At 47.9% G+C, this 14,584-nt stretch overlaps 1 protein-coding gene across 1 annotated transcript in view; it reads right to left on the bottom strand.

The window, feature by feature from the left end:
- Positions 1 to 3,389: 3,389 nt before the first annotated feature.
- Positions 3,390 to 14,584, bottom strand: part of Polr1a (RNA polymerase I subunit A) — a 67,326-nt gene continuing 56,131 nt past the window's right edge. The window contains exons 28-34 of the mRNA XM_031382161.1: positions 12,888 to 13,014; positions 11,489 to 11,599; positions 10,672 to 10,941; positions 9,488 to 9,688; positions 8,229 to 8,346; positions 7,573 to 7,737; positions 3,390 to 7,303 (exon numbers count right to left, since the gene is read on the bottom strand). Coding sequence (XP_031238021.1) covers positions 7,203 to 7,303; positions 7,573 to 7,737; positions 8,229 to 8,346; positions 9,488 to 9,688; positions 10,672 to 10,941; positions 11,489 to 11,599; positions 12,888 to 13,014 — 1,093 coding nt within the window. The 3' untranslated portion in view covers positions 3,390 to 7,202. The remainder of the gene's footprint in view (positions 7,304 to 7,572; positions 7,738 to 8,228; positions 8,347 to 9,487; positions 9,689 to 10,671; positions 10,942 to 11,488; positions 11,600 to 12,887; positions 13,015 to 14,584) is intronic.

Below are 14,584 nucleotides of genomic sequence, written 5' to 3'. Positions count from 1 at the left end.
CATAGTAATATTGTATCTCAAAAAAAAAAAAAATTGCCATATTGAAGAGATGACATTCAGCGCTGTTAGATGCCCAGGACTTGGTCCCAAGCTAGCAGACTTCAGATGAAGTTATGGCTGCTGTCAACTACTCGATGAACTCCTCATGAGTTTTAAGTAGAAAACCAGATAAGCCTTTCCCAGTTTGGATCCACGGAAGCTATGGAATTATACATGCATGTTCACTGACCTTAGTCATTGGAGTCCAGCTTCAGTTGAGGACAGAGCCTGAGGTGGGTGGATGCAAGAGCGTCAATGGAGGAATCAGACATCTTTTAGTTTTGTTTTATGAGAGGACAGAGAGGAAACACATTTCGGTATGACTTGATCCTACTCTAACAACCTGCATCTCTCACAGGTTTATTTATAAACAAAATCATTTCCTCATTGACATTAATCATTGATTACAAAACTTAAAAAAAAAATTAAAATTTTTTTATTTATGTATGAGTGCACACTAGAAGAGGGCAACAGATTTCATTACAGATGGTTATTGTTTTTTTTTTTTTTTTTAAGCCAGGGTATGTTTGATAGAGGTACAGTATGGTGAGGTGGGAAAGGTGCCTCAGTGGGCCCATGCCAAGGTATTCCTTCATCCCTTCCCCCTGAGGTACCAGCTATAAGACAGATATAGTATGGAATAGTTTATTTAGGGCATGGAAAGGGGAGTTGGGAAGAGAATAGAGACAGAGATGGGGTGGCGGGGCATGGCCAGGAACACAGCGGGGGAGGAGGAAGTGGCGAGAGGGTTCAGAGAGAGAAAGGAGTCAGAGAAAATAAGAGAGTAAGAGATGGAGGAGGGGGCAAATAGCCCCTTTTATAGTAAGCCAGGCATACCTGGTTATTGCCAGGTATCTGTGGAGTGGAGCCTATGGTTGCTGGGAATTGAACTCTGGACCTCTGCAAGAGCATCCAGTGTTCTTAACTGCTCAGCCACCTCTCCAGCCTCTGTTTACAAAACTTTTTAATGTACATATTCTAAAAATCTTAATTATGTAAGCATATTAAAGTAAACAAAGCAAGCAAACATCACATTTCATGAGAACAGTGAGTTTAGTCCAGATAAAATCAGTTTTCTTTTAACTCAATGTCTTTTTCCCTAAAATTGGTGTCATAAAGCTTTGCAGTTATAGAAATACTAGACAGAATGGCTCTGAGTTTTAGTCCAGAGTTAGTAGTCAAGAAGCTATTTCCTGGTATGTGTTATTTCAAATTTGTCCTGTATTATTTTATCGGTTGTGATACCTAGTTTCTCTATGAGAAGTCTGATCTCTTAGTCCCTTCTTCAATTTTCCCTTTTCCTCCCTTATTTTCCTTTTCTATTGGACAGGCTCTTCGTCCTAGTCATAAGACCATCCTTTTCTTTGACTTTTCAAAATATCATGCAGCCTTTTCAGTAGCACGCAAATGTTTAGGCAAGGGCAGTCCATCCTTTTATCTTCTGTAATCCCAGGAAGCCAGACACTGAGCCAAGACGTTCTCCACGTCTTTGTCATGAACCTTTGTTTCAACATGATCCGTATATATATGCATGTGTATATGCATATATATATACACACATATAATTTATTTATTATATGTAAGTACACTGTAGCTGTCTTCAGACACATCAGAAGAGGGCATCCGATCTCATTACAGATTGTTGTGAGCCGCCATGTGGTTGCTGGGATTTGAACTCAGGACCTTTGGAAGAGCAGTCAATGCTCTTAATTGCTGAGATCTCTCTCCAGCCCCATCCCTATCTTTATTACAACTGTAAACTCCTGTAAAGGGTAAGAGAACATCAGAATTCTGCCTGCCAAAACCATCTGTCCTGCCTTCAAGGCACCAAGGCCCATCACCAATTAATCAAAATCCTTTTCCTGTCCATACCAGTGAGGGGAATGTCCCTCAGCATGAGGCCCTAATGATTCAACTGTAATTTGTAATCTATCAACTCCTAAATTTCCTTGTACTTTCCTTAATAATTTTTTTTCAGATCCTGTATCTTATAATTACTAAGACCATTTATAGACCATTTATGAATGATCTAAATGTACACCTGCATGTTAAAAGGCATCAGATTCCAAGGTAGATGGTTGTGCTCCTGACTGCTGATCCACCTCTCCAGCCCACAGATAATTCTTTAAAATAGACAAAGAAACAAACAGGCCAATAAAAACAGAAGGTAGTGAAGAAGGGGCTGGGGAGATGGCTCAGTTGGTAAAGTGCTTACCACGCACTCTTGAGGACCCTTGGGAAGCAGGTAATAAAACCTCAGTGTGGTAGTGTGCTCCTGTAAACCCAGCACTGGGGAGGCAGACACAGGCAAACCCCTGGGGCTCGCTGGCCAGTCAGAAAGGAATGAGGCACTGTTCAGAAGCATTCTATTTTTAGGGACCTGCTTTATCCATGGAGGTGTCCAATGGGGAAAGGATTCCATCTCGTAAAAGCAAGCGCATCCTGAAGTGAAATTTCTGGCTTCTTTGGAGACTCAGTTGTGTCCTGTGATTTTTTTTTCTGGAAATTGCCTTATGAGAGGATACTTTTGCTGAAGCAGACATGTGGGAGGATGTTTTGCTAAGAACAGACAAGTGGTGTTTTTCCGGAAGCAGCCAGGAAAAAGGGCATGTGATGCTTGGAAAGGATGCAAGTATGACCCAACAGACAGTGAATGATGCTGGATGGTATGGGTAAGTCTTACCATTCTTTGCTAGCCATCGTTTGTCATGATTTCAGAGAGAAACACACCAAAAAAACCAAAAACCAAAAAACCTTCCAGTGGTGTCCTGGTGGCTTCTTGATGCTTCTGTGAACTCAGACAGATTGGCAGAGCCTCTCCAGTTTCTACTGATTCGGTGAATGGTGTTTTCAAGTGGATCGAGGCTGATTGTATGAACTGAACTGCTGATATCCTGACATTGCAGACTGGATTTGCTCCGAAGTTATTTCTAAACAGGTTCACATCCTCCTTTGCTCTATTAACCTTTCCTTTCCACCACCTCTGGTGGACGGTGGGCTGGAAAGGAGGTTAAAGCATTTAAGAACCCTTATTAAAAGTAGGTTTTGAAAAATTAAAAGCCCCCTGGGTGAGTGTATGGTAAGGTTTTCAGTCTTGCACAAGTGACATCTGCATTAGGATGATTTTTTGTTAAGACTATACTTTAATTATAGCAGCATTTGAACTTGTACCTTCTAGATTCCAGTAGCATGTCTTTACAGTTGTGAAAAAAATGTCTTTAGACATTGACAAAAGTTCCAAGTGTGCATGGGAGGGAGTATAAATATGCCCCTAGTTGAGGACACTCAGTGTACAGGTAATATAGGTGAACACCTATAGGTGTGCTTATATGGCCAAAGGAGACTTTATGAACACTTATTTACCATTTTATACATAAAGGAAGAACAGAAAGGGCAAGGCATTACATTTGTGAGCTGAGAGAACTTGACTCTGTCCTCTGCGCCAGTTGTCTTGTCTGCTGTCCTTGAGGTTTGGCCAGCTCTACCTACTGTAATGTCAGGCTCATTATTTCTGTGTAAAAATATTGGGTCAGGGGCTAGGGAGATGGCTCAGTCATTAAAGTCACAGCAAACATATGGATTCAAGTCATCAAATATTCATGTAAAAGTAGCCAACTGCTGAATTCTGGGCTCAGTGAGAAACTGTCTCGGAATCTAGATGGAAAGTAACTGAGCATTGACCCTCAGCACTGACTTCTGGCCTCCACACACGTGTACATGTACCAACACGCATACAAATATATACGTCACACCCATCCACCTACCCCCTCCCCAAAAAAAGGAGTCCTGATTAAGGGTTGTTCAGTGTAGTCCACTGGGACCAGTGCCTGGGACCCTCACATGCATACTTTAGCCCCAAACTGGCTGAGCTCCTGAGACAACAGCACAATGGGCAGCTAGTCTAGAAAGCGGCCCCAGGCAAGGCCAGCAGGTCTTCCTCACACAGAAACTCAAACTTGCTAGAGATACAGAGGCACATGTGGCTGGACCAGGATGAGGCTTCTATATTCAAGATGAAAGCAGAATGTGGGAGGTGTGGGAGAGCAAACTGTGGTGCGGAAGCAATGACTGAAATCGTACTTTTTCCCAGTTTCCTCTCTTCTGGCCTCTGAGCACCCAGATTTTCTCTTTCCTCTCCATGAAGCCAGCAGTTCGGTCCTACCTGGAAGAGTCGCAGGATGCCCGCTTTGGCTAGTAATAAGGCAGAATTACCTGGTGAGATGTGTGGCATGCTGTATTACTAGTTCCATGAGACTAGGGCTTGCATGGTTCACGCAAGTCGCAAGTGGAGGTTGGAGTGGGATGGATGCAGGATGGGAGGAAACTGGGAGAGAGGGCACTTTTTGCGAGCTTTGGGTGCAAGGAAGCAGCAGCAGATGCCACACCGATTCATACACTTGCTTCAGTGCGGCCACCGCAGAGCCTTCAAAGACACCTCAGACCCATACGCAGCCTCTTTGGCATTCACAGGACAGAGGTACTTGAAGAACCAGAAGGATGAGCCTCTTTGGACATCTGGGTCTTTTTAATTTGCTGTGCTGGGGCTGGGCCCAGGCCCTTGGAAGGGGACTCTCCCAGAGCTGCACTTCCAGCCCTTGTTTCCTTTTTTTGACAATGTCTTACTATGTAGGTCAAGATGTTCTTGAATTCATTATGGAGACCAGGAGGATGTTAAACTTCAGATCCTCCTGCCTCAGCTTCCCAAGTGCTGGAATTATAGGTGTGTGTCTCCAAGCCAAAGCGTCAATGTTTTGATGGATACTGCTCATGGAATTGTTTTAGACAAAATCCTGGCTGGTCAAGCATCCCCTTCCTTTAGTACTGCTAGTGTCCTCCTGGAAGGAACTCTGAAAGGTGGACAAGCAGCTTCCACAATGTGCTGGACTTAGAAGCTTCCTAAGAGAACCGCACCTATCTTCTGCCAGGCTTCATGTGTGAGATCACTGCAGCTTCCTCTGGGCAATCTTTAGAGTTCCCGCAGACATTAGCTATTTAGAGTTCACTGGAGGACCTAGGGCTAGTGACTTATTCCCACAAGTCATCTCTGACTGAAGTGAAGTTAGCTTTAAGTCACAGTACTGTGGGTGAACTAAGCTTGTGGTTTTCGACTCTTGCTGTACACTCTTCTGAAGCTCATTTCATATCCAGGCTGCACCCTAGGCCACTCTATCTTAATCCTGGGGTGTGGTTCTATAATCAGCTTTCTAAAATGTTCCCCAGGTGCTGGGGAGTGACTTCAGAAGCAGAGCACTTGCCTAGCACGTGCAGCCCTGGGCTCAATCTTCAGTGCTGAAGTGGGGGGTGGGGGTGGGGAGAACATTATGACTTCACCCCAGGCAGATAAGTAGAAAAGAGCATACTTATTTTTTTTTTCTGATCTAGAGCCTGCTCACTTCCTCCTTGCTGGGCTATTTTTACAGGATTATTCCCTTGCTTTGGTGTTTCTCTGTTCAGAATCCTTTGAGGCTGGTCTCCCTGACAGGTTATGGCAATAGTCTGGGGAATATTCTCAGGACTGCAAATGTTTTTTCTTTGAAGCTATTTCAAAACAGGCATAGTAGAGCCAAGGTAAATGTGAACCAGCTGGGTGGGTAGGGGGAGGAGGGATGCCACCACTCCAGGCTCCAGTACGGGTCAGAGGTCTGGTAAAAATGCGGTCAGTCTCTAGCCCGCGTTTACGCTTACATCAGGGTTTGCTCCTTTAGCTCTATGCTCTGCAGTTCCAGGAGAGGTTGGCTGCAGGAAGCCACACACTCTCGTATTCTCTGGACGCCACAGCTCCCAGATTATCTTGACATTTCCTACAAGAATCCCCTCTCTCCACTCTAGTTTAGAAATCAACCTGCCTTTTCACCTGAAGAATGAATCAATGTGCCATCTATCCTGCAGGCTTCGTCCTCGGGGGATTCTCTGGAACCCTTCTGTCTGCTTCCCTTAGAGGCTGTGCCAGTCTTCTGTGCCATGTCCTGCAGTCTGTTTTGAGGTGTTGGCTTTCTTGGGTATACACAGGATAGGTCCGTCCCATCATGTGCCTGGAGGAGACTGCAAAATCTCTTCTGGCAAGGTGACCTTTAGCTCAGCCCATTCCTGAGGTCACTACAGCCTTCTTACCTGACTAAGGTGACACAAATTCTTCCCACAGCCTTCTGTTCTGTGCTTCTGGCCATGGGTAGGATTCAGAGGTGAAGACTGGGAGTTGTAGTAGGGCACAAGATCTGCCCCTACACTGCCAGATAAAAGCAATCTGTACCAAGAAAATCCTAATTACCAGATGCAGAAACCATAAGGGAAAGATTCAAAGCTTAAGTCTTGATTATCTTCTAACACCCAGTTCCAGCCATGTTTATTACTCAGCTCATGTTGGAATAACAGTGGACAAAAATAGAAATGGCCTGGCTTTATAAAACCTCTGCCTTTTCTGTCCAGTCAGGGAACCTCACTGCGTGGCTCACAGACCGCAACAGTGCAGGGCCTGGGGGTGACTATGGGCTCTGACATCAAGCTGAGTGCAGAGGCAGGAAGGTCAAGCTACGTGGCCTTGCTGCATAGCCCCAGTGGGAAACTTTGGGCTTTCTGTGATGTAGAGAGCTGCTGCGGTCCCAGAGAGATGTCTTGGCTGTGGGGGGCAGTGTGGTCTGGTGTATGCAGCCATACAGCAATGGTGGTATGGGGGTGGGGGGGGCTTGTGCCACTGACTGTGGCTAAAGCAGCCCTGGGTGGAGCCTCTTTGAGGACTCTCCTTTGGTGGCTGCAGCATGGAGGGACAGGTACATGAAGCAGGTTCCATGCCCTTTCTGGATCTTTGGGAACCCCTGGTAATGTTTCCTTAGCCAGGAGTTTTGCATAGTAATGGTGGCACCCCAGGATTCCCAACAGCCAACATGGCTCATAGTGATCTTCCCATTGTGCAGTCCTGGGTCTCGTCAGGATCTTGGCTGTGGCCTCCTGGAGTACAAGTCAAGCAACAGCCATCTTGGAGGGCTTGGGAAGCCTGTTCCTGATCCTGAGATGAGAAAGCCTAGGTAGGAGGAGCCTTTTCTGAGTGAAGGTGGCCTAGCTCCGGCCACCTGCTTTCTGGAGCCCAAGGTCACTGCTTTGCTATGTCACTCTAAACTGCCAGCTGTGCCCATCTCCAGGTCTGCCAGGCTGGGCAGACGATGCTGCTATCTTAGGGGCTGCTTGAGCTCAAACAGGCCTGTCCCGCCTTTGACGACCTTTCCCACCACGAGGCAGGCAGAAGGTGACTTCAGTTCATCATGGGATCCTATGAAAGACAGAAAGAGCTTGTGTCAGGGGTCTGAGGGCTGAATGCTGAGGTTGTATGGTGGAGATAATACCCCTGCCCCCTGCGTGGACACATGCTATGGCGCTGTGCTTAAGTTTGGTAAAGGAGCTCTCTCTCTCTATCCCATCAGCATGCAGACCTTGACTGTCAGCTGCCTCTCCCACTTCTGATTCCAAGATCTCAGCGCATGCAAGGCAAGGGACAAGCCCATCTGCCCAGGGAGGGCCCAAGTCACTGCCCATACTCACCCATCATGGTGGCCTGTTTCAGAAACTGGAAGCTGGTTTCAAATGTCATCTGTTGCAAAGGGGAGGAACTTGACTGGATCCCGAAGCGATTGAGCGGCTTATAAACACCCTCAAAACACATGTAATCAGCCACCAGGGAGAGATGGCGAGGATCAACTGCAATGCCTGTCACAGGGGCAGGACATTAGGAAGGTTAAACAGAGACGAGAGAAGCTGAGGACGCACAGCCTGACACAAGGCAGGCTACAGTGAGACCCCTCTCTCAGCTCCTCACCTCCTCATCCAGCCATGACAGCCCTACACCTGGCCCAGGCACTGCCCTGACCCCCTTCATCCTGCTCATCATGTCCACCTAGCAGCACAAGAAATGAGACTCTGCCTAAGTGTCCAGTTTCTACCTGGGATCTAGACCCTTGAAGGGCCAAAGTCATTCATCATGAACTTCACAAAGGCACCAGTAACGGAGACACTACTTCAAGAGTCAAAGCCACCATCTTCCACACTCCCTCATAGGGACTCTCAAATGACTACAGTCCCTGTACACTCAGCAACCATGTCTCTGTTCCCACCAAAATGCAGGGCTGGCCACCTCAGTTCTCTTGCCCTGGCCATCGGGCACTCCAACTAGGCCAGGCTTACGGTCGTGTTCTGCTTACCATACACAGCGAACACATCCTTAATCTCCTTTTCTATCACCCGCAGCGCAGCCTCGATGCCGTAAGTATTGGCCATGGCATGGATGTCGTTGGAGTAGAGGCGGCGCAGGTCCAGTATCTGGGTAAGGGAAGAAGGGACCAACTTAAATGCCCCATTGCCAGCTTTGTCCTGTGTGCATGTCCCCCAATATTCTCTCTCGCCTTGTGCCCAGTGGCTGGGGGCAGCTGGTGCCAAGTGTGTGGAGGCAGCAGGGGTGAGGCAGGACAGCTTCGGGCAGGAGAGTTGCCGCACACCAGTCAGGGCCCTAGACTGTCTTGCTTTTGTGATCAGTGTAAAGAGACAACCTAGGATACACTCAAAATTAAGCAAGAAACAGGTTTTTTTTTTGGGTCATTATTATCCTTGTAACAGAGATAAGTTCACTGGGATGGACGCTTGGGAGGTGAAGAGAGGTTCCTCAGGAGAGACCCTCGAACACCTTTCCAGGGTGCACAGGGCAGGAACGGGTTGGATCCCACAATTTAGTTGGCCTCTCTAGAGGCCTGAGGCTCCAAATGAGCCATAGAGGCTCTTGGTGTCTCTACCCCAGCATTAGTCACAGTCTGCAGGAGACAGAGCCAGGCTGCCAGACCGAGCACTTGAAACAAACCCCAAGTGATTAAGTCAAGCCACACCCACATACTCAGGAGGTCCCTCCCCTGGACAAGCTTTTGGTAAAAGCTCTAGAGCACCGCTGGTGAGGCAGAAGCAGCATGGGATCTTGGACAGTGGAGTGTGGGTGAGGGCACCCGGGACCAGAGCAGCCAAGCTCCTTAGTGTAGGAGAAACTCTCATGCCCTGGGGTGAAAACATCTCAGAGAAGAGGACTAATGACCGATGGGATGAGTGCACGGGACCTCCTTCAGCTTCACGCAGCTACCTTTACCACAGAGTGGGCAACACTCGGGCCAGAGATGCAGTGCACTGCTTCTTATACTCTACTCTGAAAGCTACTCCAAGAGAAAACAAAACAACACAAAAGAGGGTTCTAAAATGATGCTGAGAAAGCCCTGGCTAATGCTGAGCAGGTTTCTATACTGCAAACCTAACGGGCAATGTGGGAGTCCTTGGGTCACAGCTGAGGGCACACTCAATTAGGGATTCATGTAGCTCAGCAGTTGACCTCGAGTTCAACTCCCAGAGCCTGGGTCCCCAAAGAACATGAGGTCTGGGCAAGGATTTGTCCCAGCCCAGCCACCAGCCTGCAGGGGTCACATACCTCGGAGTACTTGAACAGCTCAGGGAGGTTGATTCCCTCTGTGTTCAGCACGAGCTCCTTCTCATTCTTATTGTTGGTTGTTTCGTTCAGGAGGCACCGAGTGATGCCCTTGGTTGTATAGACAATGGCATTGTGGGCCAAGGACACAACCAAGGAGCTCATGTCAAAATTAATCTTCATCAGTGGGAGTTTCACAGTCACCTATGGGAGAAAGAGCGCTGGGCCAAGGAAGACAGCTCTCCAATGTCCCCAGGCCCCCATCCCCCAGCTCCATGAACAGGGCTGGGGCCTGCAGGTCTACTTCAAGTAACTTTCAAAGCCCACTTAATATTGTCCTGGCAGGGGAGATGGGTCCTGCTGCATTAGTGGGCAGGTTTAAATGACCCATATTCAAGGTGGGAACAGTTGACAGATGTCCAGTCCACTCCACTGCCCATCCTCTCAGTGGCCACAACACAGTGCATGTTGGTTTAGGCTTCAGGTCCCACCAGCAAGTTTTGTTATCTAAGCTTGGGAACCATGGAGTTTAATTAAAGAGAGGAGTATTCTATGCTGATACCAAAACATTGAACCACCCAGGCCTCAAAGGAACCATGAAATTCTCAGAATGGGTGTACAGGGGACATTTGGCACAAGCTGAAATGATGGGTTACTGTCTCCTGGCAGGAGGAAAGGAAGCTGCTATGCCTGTAATGTATGGTGACATGTCTGTGCTTACATTAAATTTGGAAGGTCTTCTCTGCTAGGCCTGCAGTTGAGACTCACATATGCACTACTTCTGAGCACTATGGGTTGGAAAGTGGAACAGGTAAGACCGTGTTTTAGAGCACAGGGTCACCAGTCATTAAGAGATTCTTCAGGGGTGCTAGCGAAACGTGGTTGATAATACTGGCAGCTCTTCCAGAGGACCTGGGTTTAATTCCCAGTACCCACATGGTGGCTTACAATCATCTGTAACTCCATATCCAAGGAATGTTCTTTTCTGGCCTCCAAGGGGATTGCACATATGGTGTGCAGCCATACTCACAGGCAAGACACCCATACAGATAAAATATCAAAAAAAGAAGACAGAGGTTCTTCAGGAGACATTCATGCAGGAAGAGCATCTTATTGGTTAAGCAGTAAGGTTCCACTTGAGGGTCAGGCTAGACATAAGCCCCTAGCCCAGCTGCATAGACACTGACCTGGCACCACAGGCTCTCCTCTGTGTCATACTGGTAGTCCTCAATGAACGAGTGGGACTCCCGTACAGCCTGGATCCGGCGTTCCATGGCCTCAGCTCCCTGAGGCCTGGAGTGGCGGTGGGGAGGGTCCTGGGATGATTGCTCCTCGAGGCCTGAACCTTCTTCCTCATCTGGCTCATGGCCCTGGTGGGCACCTTCCCCTTTGATGTCCCCTTCTTCTTGTATATCCTCCTCTTCCTCCTCCCCTTCTTCCTCACTCTCATAGTCAACCTGACAGGACAGGAGATGCAGGCAGTCAGTGCAGGTCCCAGTCACCTGGATGTCACCCACAAACAACCCCAGGCCTCGCTGGCCCACACTACTAGCTTCTCTGCTCTGCCCTGGCCATTTTCCTCTATCTACCTTCCTTCGCCTTTCCTTTGAGTCACCACCCTTCAGTTCTGATGTCCCCTCAGAGGCAGCTCACTTGCCACACAGCTTCCCTGGCCTACCCACTTACCTGCGAATCCCTCCAGCCTCTCTAATCTTCTCTTATGACACTTGGGATAGGTTTGAAGACAGTGAGTGAGATCATATTCTCACTGGACAAACAGCAGACACTAACTTCTTGTCAGTCTTCTCTGGGTCTTTGAGTCTGACTCTCATATTCAGGGTTAGCCAGAGACTAAGTAAAGTCCTGTCTGCTTAATTAAGAGGTATGCTGGACAGACAGGTCTTCCTTCAGATTTCTGGTGGGTTCCCAGTGTGACAGAGTGGCAGGGTCAGGGGGAATTCCTTATGTGTGAGCGTAGCCCTGCACCGCACCAGTACCCCTTACCTCTTCTTCTTGCTTTTCCTTGCGTCTGGTGTCAGAAGCATCTGCATCCCCCTCCTCAGCTTCAGCATCCACAATGTTCCCTTCCTCTTCCTCATCCCTGTCCTCCTCTCTCTGGGGTTTGAGGTCAAGGAGAAATATGATTAGTTCTAGAATATCCAGTGGTCAGTGAATCCGTCTGCCCACCCAATGGCCCCGTTACCTAATGATGTAGCCACCTTCTGACTGTCCGTCTACTTACCTTTCCATCAGCTGTTCTCTACTCAGTCTCTAACCCAGCCCTTCCTACCCAGTCTGCTCACCTAGCCTTGGGTTTTCGAACCTGTTTCCCTCTAGGTACCATACATAGCAGTGGGTTTGCGGTGGCGCCTGTGTCACTCTCAGTACACTTCACCTAGCTGCCCTCTGTCCTCCCTCCTAGCTCGTTCCTCAGGTCCTAATGTCTTACCACAGTCCCTCCTTCTGTGTTCATGTCACATAAACGTCATTACCCTCTCTTGTACACCATAATATTTTGGTTAAAGAAGTTAGTGACGCAGTTTAATGGTAGAAGGCTGCCCACAGTCCTTACATGATATAAATATTGCTCCAACATTGTGGGTGGGAGGGAGAAAGCTGTCTTTTCCCTTCCTGGCCTTGGTTCCTAGTTTCTTTGCCTCTTTCTGAAGAAGTCAAAGAAACAGTTGAACACAGTCGTGTCGATTTATGCTTGAGTTACTGAAACGGCAAAGCCACAGGACCAGAGGAACCTAGGACTTTCTCTGATCGAGGCCCTGAGACAGGTGACACGGAGCCAGGCAGGGTATCCCCAGTCAATGTGACAAGCTACCTGAGCAGGCTCACTGCATCAGCACTGGGCTCTGCTTGCAGCCCTAGGAGTGTTCTGGTCCCTGGCCTTAGGGACTTCCCACTGCTCCTCATCTGGCCCACTTTTTCCTCTCCTGCTTTGCTACCGATACTTTTTCTTCCCTTTTTTCACTGAGGCTCACTTCTCTGCTTCAAATCACTTCTCTAGTCAGTGCCTTGGTACTTTGGGGGAAGTTAAATGCAGAGAAAACTGAAAGGAGAATAAGAACTTTCAAAGGCTCAGTGCACCCTCTTCAGGGTGGAAACTTCTTACAGAGACAGGTATCTGTAGGTCTGGTCCTGAGCTGAGCACACCGTATTGCGGGCAGCCTTGCTGGCCTGGCCCAGCATACCTTGGAATAGTAAGTGTAGCTTATTGGGCAAGAGCAGCAGATAAATGCTGAGGTACGTGGAAAGATGAGCTAGCACCATGCAGAGTCTTGTAGAACTCTGTCATAAAACCTCTCCCAGAGAAGCCCCTATGGAAGCCCCTCCAAGTCTCTTAGCCTTAAGATCAGTCCTGTGCACTTCACAGGGGTCCCTGGCATTTTCTTACCCGATTTTTCCCCGAGTCCTCAGTGTCATCGAGGTCCTTCTGTGTAGCTCTTCTAGTATTCACACTTCTGAAGGCTGATGCTTTGCTATTCTTCTTTTTGATAGCTTCCATTAGTAGCTTAAAGAATCTGTATGAGAAGAAAGCCATCCAGCCCCATCAGGATAAGGGTGTCTGACCCTCTCGATGTTAAAGGATTTGATGGGAGCCAGCACAAGGGACTGAGGCCAGTCTCTCCTACCCATCTCTACTTGCTGAATCAGAAAGAACACCAGTCCCATACTCCAGCCTGCCTCATCTGGATATACTCTGTCACTCCTAAACTAACGTGCCTCTGACTGTGACAGACAGCTTCTTGCACTTTTTAACTTGTCTTGAGAATGTGGGTTTTAGTATGTAGGGTGCAAGCGAGTTTTAGCCATCATGTACTTTTCTTAAGGCTTGGTAGAGCTTGTATTTGGTAAATGATGGATATTGGCGCCACTGTGCTTGTCATCCAATCAGGACAGCAGAACCAACTGTAAGAGATGGGAACGCAGCCTGGGACAGCCCAACCCCTCCCAGACATCTGCAGTATCTCAAGAAAGTAGATTTGGCTGGGTCAGAGGAATCCGCACCCTCATATATGGGAGCCCCAAAAACTGAATGAACAAGAGAAGATGTTAAAGTGTGCTGGGACTTCAAAGGGCAATGCAACAGACTTTGTGGCAATGGTCACATCAACAAGTTAGAACCAAATCTATCTGAAGAACTCATGGGTCCCTTTCTTCTTCTCCCAAGTCAGCCCCACTCCTCTACATGCACACAAACACATACACTTTAAGGGTCCCTTGGATTTCAGCCTGCCCCATTCCCACCTTTTTTTTTTTTTTTTTTTTTTTTTAAATAACCTCTCACTCCTTTGTTAGGCACTTGGAGCATCCCAAAGTGGACTGAGTTAACTATAGAAGTCTAAGGTCTCACTCACCCTAAGCCCTGTATTCATTCATCCTACGTTCTGAGTTCTACCCTGTGCCTAACCCACACTAGTCCTACAGGCAAGAGAATGATAAAAAGACAGGTTCCAGCCCTGAAAGAAGCATGGAGTCTTCATCTGAGAGGCAGCAGGCCGAATGTTTTACTGTTTGTCATTAAAACAGAGAATGTCATCCTTCCTCTCTGTGTTTTTAAAAGATGCAACTATTTTATGTGTTGAGTGTCTGCCTGCATGCATGTATGTGTACCACATGTATGCCTGGTACCCATGGATTCCACAAGAGGGTACCACATTCCCTGTACTCCCCTGAGAGTGCCAACTCTTCAGCCAATGGTTTTTCAGTTTTTCAAAGAGTGCACAGTTTATTTGAGACCCACTAATACAGCGACAAGCTTGCTCACCAGGTGCTGAGAGGTGGGAGGCAGGACAGGACTTTGGAAAGACACAGTTCAGGTGGAAAGAGTAGACACTGGAGAAGGGTGACAGCCTTGATCGCTATGTTCTAAGGATCCCTTACCAAGGGCACCACAGAGGAGCTGGAATAAGACAGAACAGGGTGCTTCTTCCAGAGGCTAGGGTTAGTGTTCTGTCTTCAGGTACCTCTGCCCTGTCTCAATATGGACACTCCAGCTCTGAGGCTCCTTGCCCAGCATTCACAACGGTCCATCTGCTCCTACTCTCAGGGATCCTCTGGGCACCTGCACTCTCAGCAATAACCCCAGTC

Source organism: Mastomys coucha, unplaced genomic scaffold (genome assembly GCF_008632895.1).
Source record: "Mastomys coucha isolate ucsf_1 unplaced genomic scaffold, UCSF_Mcou_1 pScaffold20, whole genome shotgun sequence".
NCBI lineage: Eukaryota > Metazoa > Chordata > Mammalia > Rodentia > Muridae > Mastomys > Mastomys coucha.
The sequence above is the reverse complement of the archived record's forward strand: the minus strand, read 5'-3'. Positions and strand labels throughout refer to the sequence as shown.